Source organism: Parasteatoda tepidariorum, chromosome 1 (assembly GCF_982258835.1).
Source record: "Parasteatoda tepidariorum strain Cologne lab strain chromosome 1, Ptep-v5.0, whole genome shotgun sequence".
NCBI classification, from domain to species: Eukaryota; Metazoa; Arthropoda; class Arachnida; order Araneae; family Theridiidae; genus Parasteatoda; species Parasteatoda tepidariorum.
The window spans coordinates 23,958,661-23,975,958 of record NC_141755.1 but is presented as its reverse complement, the minus strand read 5'-3'; the positions used below and the strand labels follow the sequence as shown (position 1 = coordinate 23,975,958).

At 31.2% G+C, this 17,298-nt stretch overlaps 1 protein-coding gene across 2 annotated transcripts in view; it reads left to right on the top strand.

Moving 5' to 3' along the window:
* Positions 1–17,298, top strand: part of LOC107439535 (glucose dehydrogenase [FAD, quinone]-like) — a 37,158-nt gene that overhangs the window by 8,885 nt on the left and 10,975 nt on the right. For both annotated transcript variants that reach the window (XM_087160333.1, XM_087160332.1), the window contains exons 5-11: positions 70–201; positions 1,268–1,389; positions 4,929–5,096; positions 6,985–7,135; positions 9,533–9,672; positions 10,277–10,454; positions 15,172–15,394. In XM_087160333.1, coding sequence (XP_087016459.1) covers positions 70–201; positions 1,268–1,389; positions 4,929–5,096; positions 6,985–7,135; positions 9,533–9,672; positions 10,277–10,454; positions 15,172–15,394 — 1,114 coding nt within the window. The remainder of the gene's footprint in view (positions 1–69; positions 202–1,267; positions 1,390–4,928; positions 5,097–6,984; positions 7,136–9,532; positions 9,673–10,276; positions 10,455–15,171; positions 15,395–17,298) is intronic.

The following is a 17,298-nucleotide window of genomic DNA, read 5'->3' as shown; positions in this document are numbered from 1 at the left end:
AATACGTTCATTTTTATTGCGTTAATGATCTCTCTCTTAATAAAAGTTGCAATATTGAAATATTTTTAGGTTACCATGGCAAAGGAGGTCCAGTTACAGTTGAAGAACCAAATTACGACTCCAAATTAAAGCACGGACTTATTGATGCAGTTGATGAATTAGGGTATGAGTTTGTGGATCCTAATGGTGCTAAACTAACAGGTCATTAATAATAGCCCTTTTTTAAAACAAAACTTGTTTTTTATTTCACAGAAAATTAAAAAAAAATTATTGCTTATGCATTTCAAGTTAACAGAAAAAATCTTACCAAGCCATAAAATTAAAAAAAAATTCTAGCAAATAAGGATTTTGGGTTTACTATTATTAATTCAGGCTATCACTATAGTAGCTCCAATTTTTGTCCTTACTCAACCAATAAACACCATTGGTTTCTGAAAAAAGTTTTGTTTACTGTAAAAAAAATGCTACGACTATAATAAAAAAGATAGCTTATTGAAGTTCTGTTAAAAGAAAACTCAAACTAAGCAAAGGAATTTACTAATCCTTCAAAGTAGTATTGCTTATTAGTAATACTAGGTGATTAAGGATTAAAAGTATTTTTGATTTCGATACTTATTCTCTTAACCCCATTACTCGCTGGCATTGCGTTTGCTTAGCACTTTGCTGTGATGCAAAAGTACATTTTTGAAAATAAAAGCGATAGCAAATTGCTACCAATAATAAGCCTGAGCTATGCTGATAATTTCAAATGTGACTTCTTCTTTAATGTAAGAAAATATTATAAATGAATAATTTCAGATTAAAATATATCTATGCACATTTTCAATATATTTTTGCTACAACGTATACCTTTGTTTTAGCGTAATAAATTTGTAAGAATGAAATAATTTTATCGTCGGTTTTTATCTTTTCAAAAAAATTACACAAGAGAGAATAAATGTTCGGTCGTTTAATGGTACGCTACTGCGATGTTAATATTTAAACAAATTAATTTTAAAATCTAAAAATCCAATTTTATTCATAATTAAAAGATTATTATTTCATTTTTTAAGGCAATTTATAGACACCTTTAAACTAATATATGCAAATAGATTATTATTTGCATATATTAATTTAAAGGTGTTTATATATTGTCTTTATCGATTTTTAAAACAGTGATGGCAATAATTAAATTTAAAATGCTTAATTTAAGAAAAAGCATCTTTGTTTTATTAAAAGTTTTATATACTTTGAATATATAAGACTCAATGCTGGTAAATTTTCGTAGGTTTCTATGCACCGCAAGCAACTCTACGTGATGGTCAAAGGTGTAGTACAGCCAAAGCATATTTGGTACCAGCGGAAAACCGAAGCAACTTACATCTGCTTCCTTATGCTTTTGTACATAAAGTAATGTATAATTTTTAATCTATGTATTGGAGTATAGTATACAAAAGCATTGAACTCTAATTTTAAAAATGGTATTATTTAAAAATTAATGAAACGTAATTTAGGCCAAAACTAACTGTCGCTACTGCTCACAAGGTGGCTCATAAGTGTAGTGTTTTCCATTGTTTTAAAATGCGGATTGTATTTTTTCAATAGTTTAAAGATAAAATCAGTTGTTTGAGTTGCAGCTCTATTTAATCAAAAACGAGTTTCCATGAAAGTTTATTGTAATAGTATTTTTATACGTTATGTGTGTGATGAGCTCAAAGATAAACGTTTATGACATGTGATGCCTACCTTACCGAATCGGTAATTTTAAAGTTATCCGAAACCACGTGTGTGTATATTGAAGGTTATACTTTTTAAATGTATTTCTATAAACAGTAATTGAAGTGAAAAAAATTAAGTTATGTACTAAAGTACAAAATTAATGGAAGTAATTACCTAATTCAATTACATTAGGGAGCAATTTGTTTTCTGTTGCGTGAAATTTTTTAACGGATTTTTGATATTTCTACGCTGTTGGTATCAAATGTGCAATCGTTTTATCTCTCTTAGCTATCGTTTTTTTAATGACGTTTTTGTCTATATTTTATCAAAATGTATAAGTTTAAAAACGTTATAGATAACATAGATCTAGATCCAAATCTAATTGGTCGCATAAATGTTACGACAAGTATTTTGTCAGAATTAATATTGCATAAGAACCTATGCCCGAACATACGCTACTTATCATACGCCACGTTATCGTACGACACTAGGGGGCTTCCCCTATTAAAAACTGCTTCTCCGTATGCCCCTGAACAGGCCATAATAAAGAAATGCCTCTAGTCGCGTACGATGACTATTTCGAGTATGGTTTTATATGGAATTTTAATTTTAATCATGTGCCCTGACTCCACTAGAAGTTTGTCGCAACTTTATAACGTATAAAATTTTTTAAACACGTTCATTTGGACAAAAAATGCCATTTTTAAAAATATTTGTAGCTTTAGGATTAAAACTAATTTCAGGTTTGAAATCCTCATACCCGAATTAGGCAAGATCAAGCATATGCGTAAATAATAATAAAAAATAAAAAAAACATTTTTTCCCCTGTGATTCCCCATTCCATTTATCGTGACATTTATCGTGATCATAGTTAATCTTTATTTTGGTAAGTTGGACTTCTATTTTTTTTTTGCTTAATCTAGTAACATAAAGCCACCGGGAATTACGACAGGGAATAATGTTAAATAATTAGAATTATTTGCTTGTGTCGGTATACGTTTTTCAAGCTCTGAAATATTGATTAGTACTTATTAATTGCTTATTTACTTTTTTCTTTTTTGACCCATGTGAAGAACTATTCAGCTAATGTTTAATTTAATTCGAATTCCATTTTATTCAATTTCGTACTAAACATTAGGATTCGAGATTCCTTTTACATGTTCAAATAAAAAGTGTAAATCAGTGCGTGTCAAAAGTTGTATCCTTAAAGTATAAAACACGTGCAATTTTTGAACTATTCGCTCAATGGACTCTGAATTGATTAGTTACAATGCCTCACTTGTTTAGATAGCAGTTTTTAGTTTTTTTGTTTAGCATATATTTAGATAGCATATATTTGGTTATTTTGATAGTAGTTTAGTTTTTTTTAAATAGGTACAAATTCAAAATTGTATTTTTTGTACTTAAAACCCCTATACCTCCTATTTTTCCACAATAGGCATTCCATATTTCCGTTAAAATTTCTTTAATCTCTTAAAATAATCTTTTTTAAGTCATTCTTAATCGAATTGCAATTAAATTAAATCAATTATTTAATTTTTATTACAGTTTATAAAAAGCTAATATTTTATTCTTTTCTTATCGATCAATATAATGGCTAACTTTTTATTTCAATATTAATGTAAGACTAATTAATTCACTGTTGTGACTAATCGAAAGCAAAAATTTATTTATAACTCTTTATTCCTTATGTAACAAGCTCCTCTTCCCCCCCACTACAGCGCCTCTGGCGGTGAACTAAGACAGTCTGCCAGGAACCGCCGTTAAGCACGGACGTTTAATTCGAGTCCAAAACCCCCTCTTCCAAATTCTTGTATTTTTTTATCCTTGTTTTATTTTTATGTGTTTTGTCCTTTTCAATAAATATTTAGAGTTAGATAATTTCTAGTCTTTCATTATTTATGTGAATTGGTAGAAATACAAATAAACCAAGACTTCCCCTACACTTACCAAAACTATGTCTCAGTTACATTGTTATACGAATTCTCACAGTCTTGTCGGCGATTCGAGATCGCCAAATTATTTCAAATCGAATATTGATTATGCTTTATTTTTGGCGATATTATCTTTCGATAAATCACCAATCTTCGATCTCTTCCCATGCTCCTAACTGTCCGTTGGGAACAATTCATTCACTTTCAATTTTCAATTTTTGGTGACTGCGGGTGCCCTTTTAGGCCTCTCTCCCAGTCCCAACCGTTGAATATAAAATGCTATATAAAATTCTCGATGTAAGAGAATGTTTTATCTTGATCTCTTTAAGAGATTTCTGTTCTATATTATTTTTATATTTTTAAACTATGGCCATTTTCAATAATTAATAAATCAATTTTTTTTAACGATTTTATTTATTTCTTTGAGACAATTATCATTTTATTGCATCCAAATTAAGATGCATCTGTGACAGCCAAAAAGTCAATAATGCTACCTGTACATAGCCACTAATTAATTTAAAGCCATCACCACCGTTACACTCCTAAACTCTTAGTCCAATTGAGTCGGAGTTTGTATCATTCAAATTGAAGTGAAAAAATACATCGAAAACTACCACTCAATTGTCAATTTAGAAGAAATTGAACATTCCCCCTTCCCAAATTGGGACTACCCCCTTCTATTTTGGGAGATGCTAATCCGTTGAAGATAAAAGTATTCTTTTTTTTTAGAAAGTACGCTTTTGAATCTGATTTCGTAACATAAAAATCGTCTGCTCTAATTAGTGAGCACGATTGAAATCACCCTGTTTGAACCATGAAGATTGAGTCCTAGAACGTGAAGAGATCCGATCATTAAATCAAAAGTTATTCAAGGTTGACCGGGTTTTTTAGGAGCACTGTGCACTAAATACAGGGTTATTCATAATTCCTTCCGGGGTTTCGAAGCAAAAAAACGAAGACGAATATGGCGAAAAAGAACATATGAAATTATTCTGAAAGTATTCAAGTTTTAATTTAAGCAGTTGCCGGTAGATGGCAGTAACATGTAACACTGAAGACAGTTGTAGTAAAGAAAAATGGCGTTTACAGGCGGGGGGAATTATGAGTAACCCTGTACAATCTCAAAAACTAAACAAGTAAAAATTTTAAAGGTATATTTTATTTCTAATTTCTTTCAAACGTACTTTATGAAGCATAATGATGGAGAGAATAGAGCAGTTAATTTCATGGAATAAAGGTTTTGCAGAAAATGGTAAGAAAATAAAAATTTAGATATCTTTCATGTTCTCATTTTAGGTTATAATAGAAGGTAACAGAGCAGTTGGAGTATTATTTGATGTCAATGGTACAATTTATGAAGTCAAAGCCAAAAGAGAAGTCATCTTATCAGCCGGTACTGTCAATACAGCTCAGTTGTTAATGTTATCAGGAATCGGACCAAAGGTTGAACTTAAAAAACACAATGTTAGTAACACTTTTAACTATGAATTCATGTACTTGATGACGGAAAGATAGGTTCATTTATTTTCTTCCCTTCGGTATCTACTGCATTATACAAGGTGTTTTGTAATTACTGCCTTTGATGTATATTTTCAGAATACTTGTCAAAATTGAATGCAAAAAATCTGTGGAACTTTTTACGAAAAATGCAAGATTTAAAACATTGAAATCTATTTGATTGCCAAAGAAATTTGAGAGGAGGAGAAAAGTAATTATTAGAAATGTCTTAAAAGTTCATACGGCAGTCAAACTGGTTATTGTATTTTTAATTTCACCCTCCGAACTAGTTATTCATCAGATTTTGAATACTGTCATTCATTTTGTCACGTATTTTTCGCTCTACTTACTTTTATATTTTTTTTCCTTCCGCTAACATGCACACTTTTTTACTTTCATTTTGTTACGGATTGTAAAAATACACATCAAAGGCAGTCATTACGCAATACCATGTGTTCACCTACGGCATCATAATATCTGAAACGTTGATGAAAAGCAAATTAAGAAACTTTTAAGTAGCTAGAAATTTTGTATGGTAAGAAAGTTTCAACGAATACACTGTTAGAAGATTTGGAGATTTTTTGAACCATAATATCGTTTAAATTTGCTGCAACCTTAATATGATTCTAAGCTTGACCATGCTATCGCATTCTCTAACTCTATTATTACACTTGATTATGGTTCAATTTGAATGGAAACATCCTTCAATTTAACACCTTATTAGGATTGCAGCGAATTCGCAGCATATCAAGCGGTTCAAAGTACCTAAATTAGGTTTGAACGGTGAACTGATTTTTCTGAGAGTGTATGATAACTTTAATAATGCGCATCATATGTATGAATGTCACAATAATTGCAATATGATACATTCAATGTGCATAATGTGTATGATAGTTACAATGTGTTGATATTTGTGATAGTTTCATTGAGTAGAATTTCTGTTATAGTTTCAATGTGTAGAATTCGTATGATAGTTTCGATGTGTACTACAGTTTTAACGAGTAGGATGTGTGAAATAGTTTCTATGTGTTGAATGTATACTATAGTTTCAATTTGGTTGAATTAATATGACAATTTCAATATACAAAATGTGTAGAATATATATGATACATGTGTACTATAGTTTCAACGTGTATAATGAGTTGGACAGTTTCAAAGTGCATGATAGTTTCAATATGGGGGTTATGTATATTAGCTTCGATTTTAGGGATTAACATGATAGCTTCAACGTTTATTATGGTTTCATAGTGTATGATGTGTATAGCTTCAACGTGTACCTATGGTTTCAAAGTATATGATGCGTATATCCTTAATGTGCTTAATAGTTTCAATATGTATGATCGATTCAATGTGTAGAATTAACATGATAGATTCAACGTATATAATGGTTTCAAAGTGTATCATAGCTTGCCTCGAAGTGCATGATAGTTTCAATACGTAGGATATGTATGATAGCTTCAATGTGTGGATTTACATGATAGCTTCAGCTTGTACTGTGCCCTCTAAGTGTATGATGTGTAAAGCTTCAACGAGTACTATGGTTTCAAAGTGTATGATGCTTATAGCTTCAACGTGTACTATGGTGACAAAGTGTATTATGCTTATAGCTTCAACGTGCATTATGATTTCAAAATGTATGATGCGTATAGCTTCAACGTGTACCAATGATTTCGAAGTGTAAGATGTGTATGATAGCCTCAATTCGTAGGAGAGTTTAAATGTATACGATGTGTATCATAACTTCAATGCGTGGTATATTTATTATAGCTACTATGTTTATTGTAGTGTAAATGTGTTGGTCATAAATGATATCACATAGTCACAGAAAAAATAAAAAATATATGTTTCGTTTCAGATTACTGTTGTAAGTGACTTACCCGTGGGAAGGAACTTTCAGGACCATTGTGCTACAATCAGTAATTTTGAATTGAATTCAGAATCCCAAACTGTTGCAGAAAAGTTGACGAATGAAACAAATATTAGAGATTATATTGACTATCGCACAGGTAATGTTTTAATACACATTTTTAATGAAATGTTGAGATTGTTCTAGATCTTATCAGAATGCATGTAAAGAAACTTTATCATGCGAAACGCTGCTCCCTGCAAACCTGCTTCTAATAAGAAGGAAAAAAACTGTAATACAGATCGCATATAATGTAAATGTTTAAAGCTATACTATCTGAATATCACGTACATAATAAAAAAAATTGGTTTATATCATTTTTCTTAAAGAAATATAATAAAATTTTCTTTATTTTTGTAATAGAGGTACGTTTCTTATTCTGCAAAGGTGTTAAAACAAAATACGTATTTAGCTGTAATATTATTATCTTTTGACACTTCTTTTGTTTTAAATAGCTCACATTACTTTGGTTTAAAAATATTTAAATCAATTAGAAATTTATACAAAAATCGCTTTCCGATAAAGTTTATATAAATTATTAGTTTTCATTGTAATGTAGAACTTCCTATATCTCTTTTCTTCAAATAATAATTGAAATCTTCAAAGAATGGTAGAGTGTCAGTAAAATCAGTCTTTATTCATCAATTATTCATTAATTATAAACGGATTAAAATATGTTTCATGGATAACGGAGCTTACTTTAGTAATATACAAGGTGATTATGAAATAATTTAATAAAGGAAAGCTCCCCTTAAGAACATACCTTTTATAATAACAGAATAATATTTTGTATAAAGTTTTGTGTACAAAATATTTTGCATTATGATATTATAAAACATGCGCTAAGAATAATGTTAGAACAAATATCCAGCTCTCTCGGTTGTAGATACAGGGACAGAATTTCGAAGCTTTTAATAAAAAACTCTAAAAATTTCTCAGAGAAACATGCTTCTCACATTAAAAAACTAATAAATACATTAGCATAATATTTTGTACATGAATTGGTTCAACGCTGAGAAAGCAAGATGTTGCATACAAATCACTGTGATTTTCTCAACTTTCCCATTATTGCCAGAGTTGAATCTCGGATAAATTTTAAATATAAAAAGTAGTCTTTTCTTCATCTCTGCTTAGTACCGCTGTTTTTCGTGATAAAAAATATTGTTTCCATGCACTTTAAGATTTTAAAGTGTCCAAGTAAGATCTCCCGAATCGCTGCTTGGGAAACACGGTCCTATTGAACCATGTTTACCGGGTTGCGGCTACTACCTCTATTTTGGGGGACATAAATCCGAATATCGTCGGCACTAATTAATTAGCATGCTTGTGGTCATCCTTTTGAGCCATTAAGAAGAACGTGAAGATCCGATCATTAGATCAAAAGTTATTCAGGGTGATTAGAGCATCCTTTAACAAAATCGGAGGTCCTCGATTCGCTTCCTGTCGTCAGCCAACATATATTCTTCTCGTGCATTTCTCCTTTCCCATGCGTTTTGCTCAAAATTGAGCGAATGTTGATTTCAAATTTCGATACATAATGTTTTCAAATTCGACTATTATTTGTTTCGGAGCTATTTTGACTCATTTTTGCGCAATTTTGCGAAATATTTTGCGTAAGTGTATGTACAAATACATTTGAATTTACCGTCGCTGGTTGAAATTTTAAACTAGGATAAAAATTTTATAAAGAGAACGAAATTCGATTCGCTATTCCAGAGCTTCAGGTGATTCAAGAATTTTACCTAACTTTAAACAGGTTGCTATTTTTACTACACCTAACTCTTGATGAAGAGCCCTGTTGTTTAAACGAAAACAAACATTATAATGCGAAGACTTTGCTTCATGTGTGCACATAAATTATATTCTAATATCTAAAATATATTAGAATTTATACAGGACAGTGAAATATATTTCATTAAGAATTAGAACAAACGCAAATTGTTATTTTTTATGTTAATATATATGAAAGAGTAACATTTCAAATAACATATTAGAAAAAAACTCAAAAAATAAAACGCTATACCCCGATATATTCAATAATATTATCATCAATTAATGCGTATCAATATGTTAATATAAAAACTTCCCATATGGTGTCATGGTATGTTTTGTACAAATATGATTCCGATAATCTAAGAAACTTTTTTAGTAACCATTAGACTGTTTTTTATATTTAAAAAATGACAAAATATATTTTTGCTTGTTATTAAAACGTCACATATATATTAAAGATTCACCGGTGCCCCATCTGATACTAAAGGTTTAACCACATATTTCTGTGATAATCTCTTTGTACGCATTATTAAATATTTAAATACTTATTACGAAAATTAAATAAAGATCGAGAGTATAAAAATCACAAATAAAAATCATTAAAGTTTTAATTTTTCTACAAGTGTGCCAATGAAAGAGGCACTTCACTTTTCTCTTTTATTTGAGTTTTTTGAATATTTTATGGTCTAAAATTTAATAATGATTGTTTTTTTTCTTTTTAAAGGTCCTCTTGCTAGTCTGGAATTTACAACAACTGTAGCATTTTTAAGAGGATTAAAAAAAAGGCCAAAAGTGGATGATCCCAACTATGAGCTTTATTTCTTGGAATCCCTCGATCAAGTAGGAGCGTCTCTAATAGATTCTGTAAGTTTTGTTTACATTTTCAAGCTTTTTAAAGATATTTATATAAAAAGTAGATAAAAAAATGTGTTTAGAAAAGTATGTGAAGAAAATTGTATAAATTTCAGAAGAAATTTAAAGGATAAATCCATGAATACAGTTTTATTTTTCTATCATCAGCTATAGATAGCCTATTCACCAATTGGTTACAATGCATTTATAACTTTTTTTTTGTCCTTTTACACCCGTTTTCGTATTTTCGTACTCATCTTTTGTATTTATTTTCACACTCTTTGTAGGAAATAATAGCTATGTACGAGTATATTATCCGATTAAAAACTTCACACCCGTCAAAAATAATACAAAAATGAAATAACAGTCGACATGTTTAAAGCGCATCAAAAATAGGAGCCCATTTTCAAGACTTGACAGACGTGAATGTAACGAAACAAAAATTATTTGATTAAAATAAACATAAACTTTACCTTTTTTTCATTATTATTATATCTTTACTTATATTTAAATCATATGAAGTTTTCAATCAGGTAATATCTTAGAGCTTCAGTTTCTTGTGATTATTTATATAACTAACTACGTATATTGTTTTCATTTTCTTTTTCAAATGTAGGCTTTCAAGCAAGTATATGGCCCATATAAAAATAAACCATTCTATACATGTGGTGTTCAACTCACTCAGCCTTGGAGCAGAGGGACTGTAACATTGAGTTCATCAGATCCTCATGAACCGCCAGTAATTGATCCTAATTATTATGGCAATAAAAAGGACTTGGCTGATATTGTTTCAGGTAAGTGCTATTAACAGAAAGAAAGTCGACAGTAAAAATATAGTTTCTTTGAGTTACAGATTGACCTGGATATAGCGGGGCATGCACCATATAGGGCGTTGGATCCATGTCCGAGAGGTTGTTAGTTCGACCCCCTCCGGCCACAGACACACCGTGTACAAAATGGTGGCTGGTGCATGCTACATCAGTCGGGGTCTCAAAGTTTTCCAAGTTCTCATAACAAATTAACCCTTTGTAACTCAACAACTGTGATTTAAGAAATATTTATGCGGATGTTAGAATACATCATATTAAGCGTGTAAAAAATAATGAAAAAATTAAGACCTTAAAATTAAAAATTTATTGATAAAAAGCATTTGTTGAACATCTCCAATATTGTGAAAAATAGCACAAAAATTCCAATATATTTCAAACTTCATGTGAAAAATTTTGAAACTGTTGTTTTTATGGTAACAAAGTCTCACACCACATTTTTCAATCCCTCCTTAGCCAAATATACAATCAAGGGGATTGTTGTAAAAAAATTGTTTATCCTGCAATTATGTCGTGGAACAATTCTTGCTAAACGCATTATAATATTGGTAGCTGCACCAAGACTTGGTTCCCCCGAGTTTGCAATATTTTCTTAACCTGAACTTGGTTTGATTTTATAGGTAAATCCAGCTCATTATAGAATTGAATTTTCATGTATGTTGCAGATATGTAACGTGGTGATACAAAGGGTTAATACCTCTGAGGGTACTGGATCGCAGATTGATAGTGCTCTAATTCATTTCAAAATTAGGATCGGCGGATAGATGGTGTGTAAATGTGTCCTTCCTGAAAAAACGGAATGCGACGTATGTTTGTTGTCTCCGGATAATCTTCAGGGATGTTTCCCAGACCGTTGCCAATAGCAAATAGTGCAGGTGACGTAAATAAAAGTACCGTATTGTACACTATCTAAATCCTTTCTTAGGCCCTTTGAAGATTATTTACCATCTACATGATCTTATAAAATACATGTGGGAACTCAAACCCCATTATAATACATTTGCCTTGCTATTAAAATACAGGAAACACTTATTTCCGTTTGAGTTTGGTGCTGTCGTCTATGTTTCTATCGATTGTATAGAATCATCACATTTGTTTTTAAAAGTTTGAAAGCCTCGTGTGCGATCTGTTCTGCTATAATACCTGTTTTGATGTGACATTTGTACTGCTCAACGATTCTACGATTCTATTGTAAATGTAAATAATTTCGTAAATGTGAATGTGTTAATTTATAGCAAATGTAAATGTGCTTTTATTGTAAAATTTGGAAAAATATGAGTTAAAACTTTGGCAAATTAAAATATATTTCCCTAAATGCTATTGTTTAATTAATAAAACCTAAAAAACTGGGAGAAATTCAACAAAAAAAATGGCCCCCCGAAAGGATTAAAGTGATATGATTATCCCTTAATAGTTTCAGACCATAATTTAACATTTTGTGTTAGTTTACTGGTTGTAAATATTTTTCTATTAAGACTAAGTAGTTTGTTAAGTCATTTAAGTTGGGATTGGTAACAGTAGGAACGTGGCCCATTATAATTATGCAGCAATTGATAGTATCGTATTGGCAGCTGAAAAAAATATCATTCTAACCTGTGCCTACTGAAACACGATCCAGGGAAGGGAAAATAATTTTTCAATGAGGGTTAAATGATTCAGTTGTTTGGAGGAACGAACAACAAAGGAAGATGAAACCGAGATGCATAGTCGAGGGAGAAGACGAAGAAAGTTTTTAGATGAGAAAATAATTGTTCTGGTGAAGCGTTGAGAATTAAAGCTGAGTAAGGTTTGTTGGCAGGACGAAACCATACAATTGTAATTTAAAATTGGTAAAGCAATTTTAAAAAAAGGCAACGTCAGTGCGGTACAATACTTTTATTTACGTTGCACTAGAAAAGCACAATGGGTTATTAGCGATGGTCTGGAGAACATACCTGAGGATGATCCGGAGACAACATACATCCGTCACATCCCGCTTTACAGGGAGGACACTTTCACACATCAGCCATCCATCAGCAGATCGTAATTTTTATCTGTACCAGAGCACGATCAATCTCCGATCTAGTACCCTCAGAGGTATTGATTTGTTTTGGGAACTTGGAGGTCTTTATGAGCCCGAAAGATTTAGTGTGCACCAGTCACCATTTGGAAGGTCTTCGGCAGGCAGGGATTGAACTCATGACCTCTCGGACATGAGTTCAATGCCTTACCAGCCAGATTAACCTGGCCCGACCCCTCGTCTGAATAAACAATTGAATATTTTTATATACTGGTATAAGTTTGGAATCACGTCCGTTTCATCAGTTGGGATAAAAAAAATTAATTCAATCAACTTTAGTTAAGTAAATGAAGGCTTATAAAAAGAAGATACTTTTGATAAATCTTAAGAACATAAAGCTAAAATAACTTATCTTCCATCAGTAGCTGATGCACAAGGTAATGTAACATGAAGAGGACAATAGGGTAGCATCTAAGATTAATGCTCTTTCAGAGATATCCGCAACTTGATGATGACCAAGAAGCTTGTAACGGCCTATAGGGACCATTCTTATTGCATGCAAATAATTCTAGCTTGTTCATATTGGTCTCATTTTAGACAATATTGACAATATATAGACAATGAAATCAGTTTTCGTTCACATCTCAAATTTCGCCTCCTCGAATTTTTCGCATGCGTGAAAGATGCTATTATTGTGTAACAGCGTTTTGAGGGCTGCTAGGTATGGAATCTTTTATCACTCTAGCAATTTATTGAATAAAAAAAGGATTTATAAAAACGCTCTACGTTGGATAATTTCAAATTAGATTTTGGATTGCCAATAATAGCTATATGTTTGAAGAAGTCGGATTATATTGCTGAAAAATGAAATCAAATATTAAATATGATAAAAAGCTATAACATATTAACTTTAATCTGAAATGTTATTAAAAATGGAAGCATAGTTTTTATACGCGTTTAACGTCCATCTTGCGCATGAATAAAATTTTTTCATTACATGTGGGTAATATTTAAAAATGATAGAAATACAATAAAAACTGCACGATGAGTGTATTTCGATGGATGTTCACGCTCCTAGTTTACATATAACCGAATATAACAAATTTATATATAACAAATACGCTTCTAGTTTTACATATAACCGAAAAAAGTTTGATTTTGAAAGAAAATCTATTAATTTACTTTAAATAAAACTATACTACAATCTATTTTTGAAATTATTTTTTGAAAAAAAAAAACTTTCTGGAATTGATGTTAAATGAAAAATTAAATAGGGTAAACTAACCAGTGAAGGAACACTTAAGCTTCGCTTGCCTTTTAAAAAATCATATTAATTTCAAAATTCGTAATTATAGTTAAATGACAGTGTCTACATATTTGCTACTAAATGCAAATTATGTAAAAAAATTTTTAGATAACTTACATAATATTGTTTTAAAGTTTTGGAGGTTCAAATAACAAGTAGTAAGAAGACCAAGTGAAGGAACAGCTCTTACCAGTGAAGGAACACAAAATTTCCCTGTAAAGGAACACTTAATTTTGGTTATTTTTAAATGCTCTTTATGAATTCATAACTCATGCAAATATTTAAAAACAAGCCTATTCTTGAAATTATAACATACAAATACTTGGAAAATGTTAACTTTTTTTTGTAATCAGGAATTGAAAATTAAAGTGTCAACATATTAACACATACTGTTCATTCACTGGGAAATCTATGCCCAGTAAAGGAACATGCTTGTTCCCTCACTGGTTAGAAGTTTTTTTTCGTATTTTTAACATACTTTTGATGCGGAACATCACTAAAGGTACAAGAAAATTAAAGTTTATCTTTTATTTTCATTAACTTAGAAAAAAATCCAGTAAAGAAGCACTTTTTCCTTTGCTGGTTTTTCATCGTTTGGAGATCCAGTGAATAAACACCCCCTTATCTCAGTACTTCATTATGCTATGATGCTTAAAAAAATAAAACGTAACTTCAATAACTATATTTTGAATTCTCTTTTTCACAGTGAGAAAAATAAAACTATTACATGCAATTAATTTCACTTCAAACATATAAATACAAACACTCGCCTTATAATGCATTTCCACGCGATATGGAAAGGTTTTGCTTCCTCACTAAACCTCCATAGCGCTTGGAAACGCAGTTTACCCTGATTTGCCCTTCTTCTGCCTCTGTGAATCTTCAGGTTCTGTTTTTTATTTCTCTCTCTCTCTCTCTCTCTCTCTCGGTTACTCAGGTTTTTCTAATTTTATTTCTCACCTTTATTTTTCCATTTTTCGTTGGCAATTTTATGTTTTTATTTTTTTTTCAATTTCAAATCACTTTTGTTTCTTCGCATTCACACCTGACAACTCTTGAAATTGATAATGGGTGATTTTTGAAGCATTTGAAACATGTCGACTATTATTTCCGTTTTGTATATTTTTTGAGCAAATGAAATTTTAAATCAGGTAATAAATCTTGGTTTGCTTTCTACTTGAGAAACATCTGAGTTGAAAAATTAATAGTGATAAAATTAATTAATCATTTGAAAGAGAATTAACAACATAATATATTCTCAAAATTATAATAAGTTGAAAAATTATTAAAAATATTATTTTTAAAAATTTTACAGCATTAACGCCTATGAAACTTAATTTAAGTACATCAAATCAAATTTTCATGTTTTATTCCTTTAGGATTAAAAGTATGTCATCGCTTCGGAACAAGTAAAGCAATGAAGAAATTAGGCTCTAAACCCTTCAATACCACCTATCCTGGCTGCGAAAGATACTCCAAAAATCAAAACAGGCTCTTCAAATGCATGGCTGAATCTTTCGTATTAACTCTAAGTCATCAAGTTGGCACAGCCAAAATGGGAGATCCCCGCGATCCATCAACTGTGGTAGATCCATATTTAAGGTAAATAACCCTCACTTTGGAATTCATTTTTATTTGGCTTAATTATCTACTTTCAGTTTAATTTTCTTAGATAATCTATGAGGATATATTTTTTTAAGTAAGAACTGTTTTTGTGATGGAGTAATAGAAACTTTATTTTTAAACGTAAATTGTATCAAAATCCAAAATAAGAACATTTATTCACTTTTCAACATGGCCACCATTAACATTGAAACATTTGTCAAGTTGTGGCACCAGCTTTTGGATTCCATCATCAAAGAACTCTGCCACCGTACCATTAAAGCAGTTAACAATAGTTTCATTCAATATGGGGTCATTTTACTTGCTTCAGAAAATTCTTTCAGTTTTGGAAATAGAGCGACGTTTGATAGGGCTAAGTCAGGGCTGGGTGGAGGATGATCCAGTACTTAGCATTCATGTGAGTAGCAGATTGTTCTTCATCACTAGCATTTGTTCTTTCCTCATAAAAAAGCTTTCACCTTTTACGCACATTTCCATCATCCCTTCTCCTTCGATAATCTACCGGTGAAATTCAGACTTTTTTTTGCCTTTAGAAACTGAATAACTGAACATACTTCACCATCTCCGGGATTGCTGATTGAGATGGCGATAAACGAAGCAGTGTTAACCAACACCGACAGAGACTAGTCAAGAGTTTTCGATCTTCAGCAGACGTCGCTTAACAGTATGCGTAGGCACGACGCGTAGTCGATTCTTAGTTTAAAAATGACCCCCGTAAGAATTTTTTCTCTCTTTTCAGAAAAAAAAACTAAATTACATTTGTTTTTGTTTTAGTATCTATAAGATTCCAAGATCGTTAAGACACGGCTCCCAGCACATCACTGTAGTCAAGCATCACTGGCTGCTGTCAGTGTGCGGGTGGGTGATCACTTGGATCACTTTGCGTAGGAACCGAGGGTGTGCGGTATTGGTTCTCGTTAAACTGTTCTACCGTAAAGTGCTTGACTTCGCGTGCAGGTCGTTGGGCTGCCGAAACGGGGGTGCCATCCCCTGTTTTCAGAGGATCAAAATTGTGATGGCATGTCCTCGGATCATCCTTAGGGATGCTTTCCACACCGTCACCAATAGCCCATTGTACAGCTCTAGTGCGATGTAAATGAACTACAACAACAAAAACCATAAGATTCCAAAAAAAGAGGGAAAAAATAAAAGAGAAAATAAGAAAAGCATACATTTTAGAACAACAAAAGTTTCAGCTTTTTTTGCTGAGATCCTTTCTTTTCACACGATTTTTAACGGATTGATCGGAGCGAAGATATGTAAAGTTAACATTTTTCATAAAAAGTTACAAAATAAAAATTAAAGCAACTAGTAAGCATGCCTAAACTCTTGTTTATACAGTTATTACGGGAAAAATAAGCATGGCGTTTGCGAAAGACGAACAACCACATAATTATTTATATAAATCTCGAGTATAAAAATATTTACAATCTTTGTTTTCAGTACACGACTCATAGGACCAAGTCTAGTAGCAGAACCTCTGTACTGATCCGCAACAACATCGAAAAATTCTAAACAATATCTGCAGATTGTGCTGTAAAATATTTGAATACAAATATAACACTTTTGTGGTTAGCAAGTTTTAAAAATCAAGCATGTCTAATGTTACAAAATATTGCAAACATTTCTAAAAGAAAGTTTTAATTGAAACTTAAGGGAGAAAGTTAAGTTAATTGAAACCAGAGGGAGATGAAAGATAAGTTATTATTATAGGGAGGATCAGTTTTTCTTAAGTTAACTTATTCACTAAAAGAATTCACTAAAAGAATATAGTAAAAAAATATCTTACAGTTCTGAATTTCTATTTTACTATCATAAGTCACAGTAAGATAAACAAAATATAAATTATACTGTCAGGGAGATAATAATTTAAGATACAAATA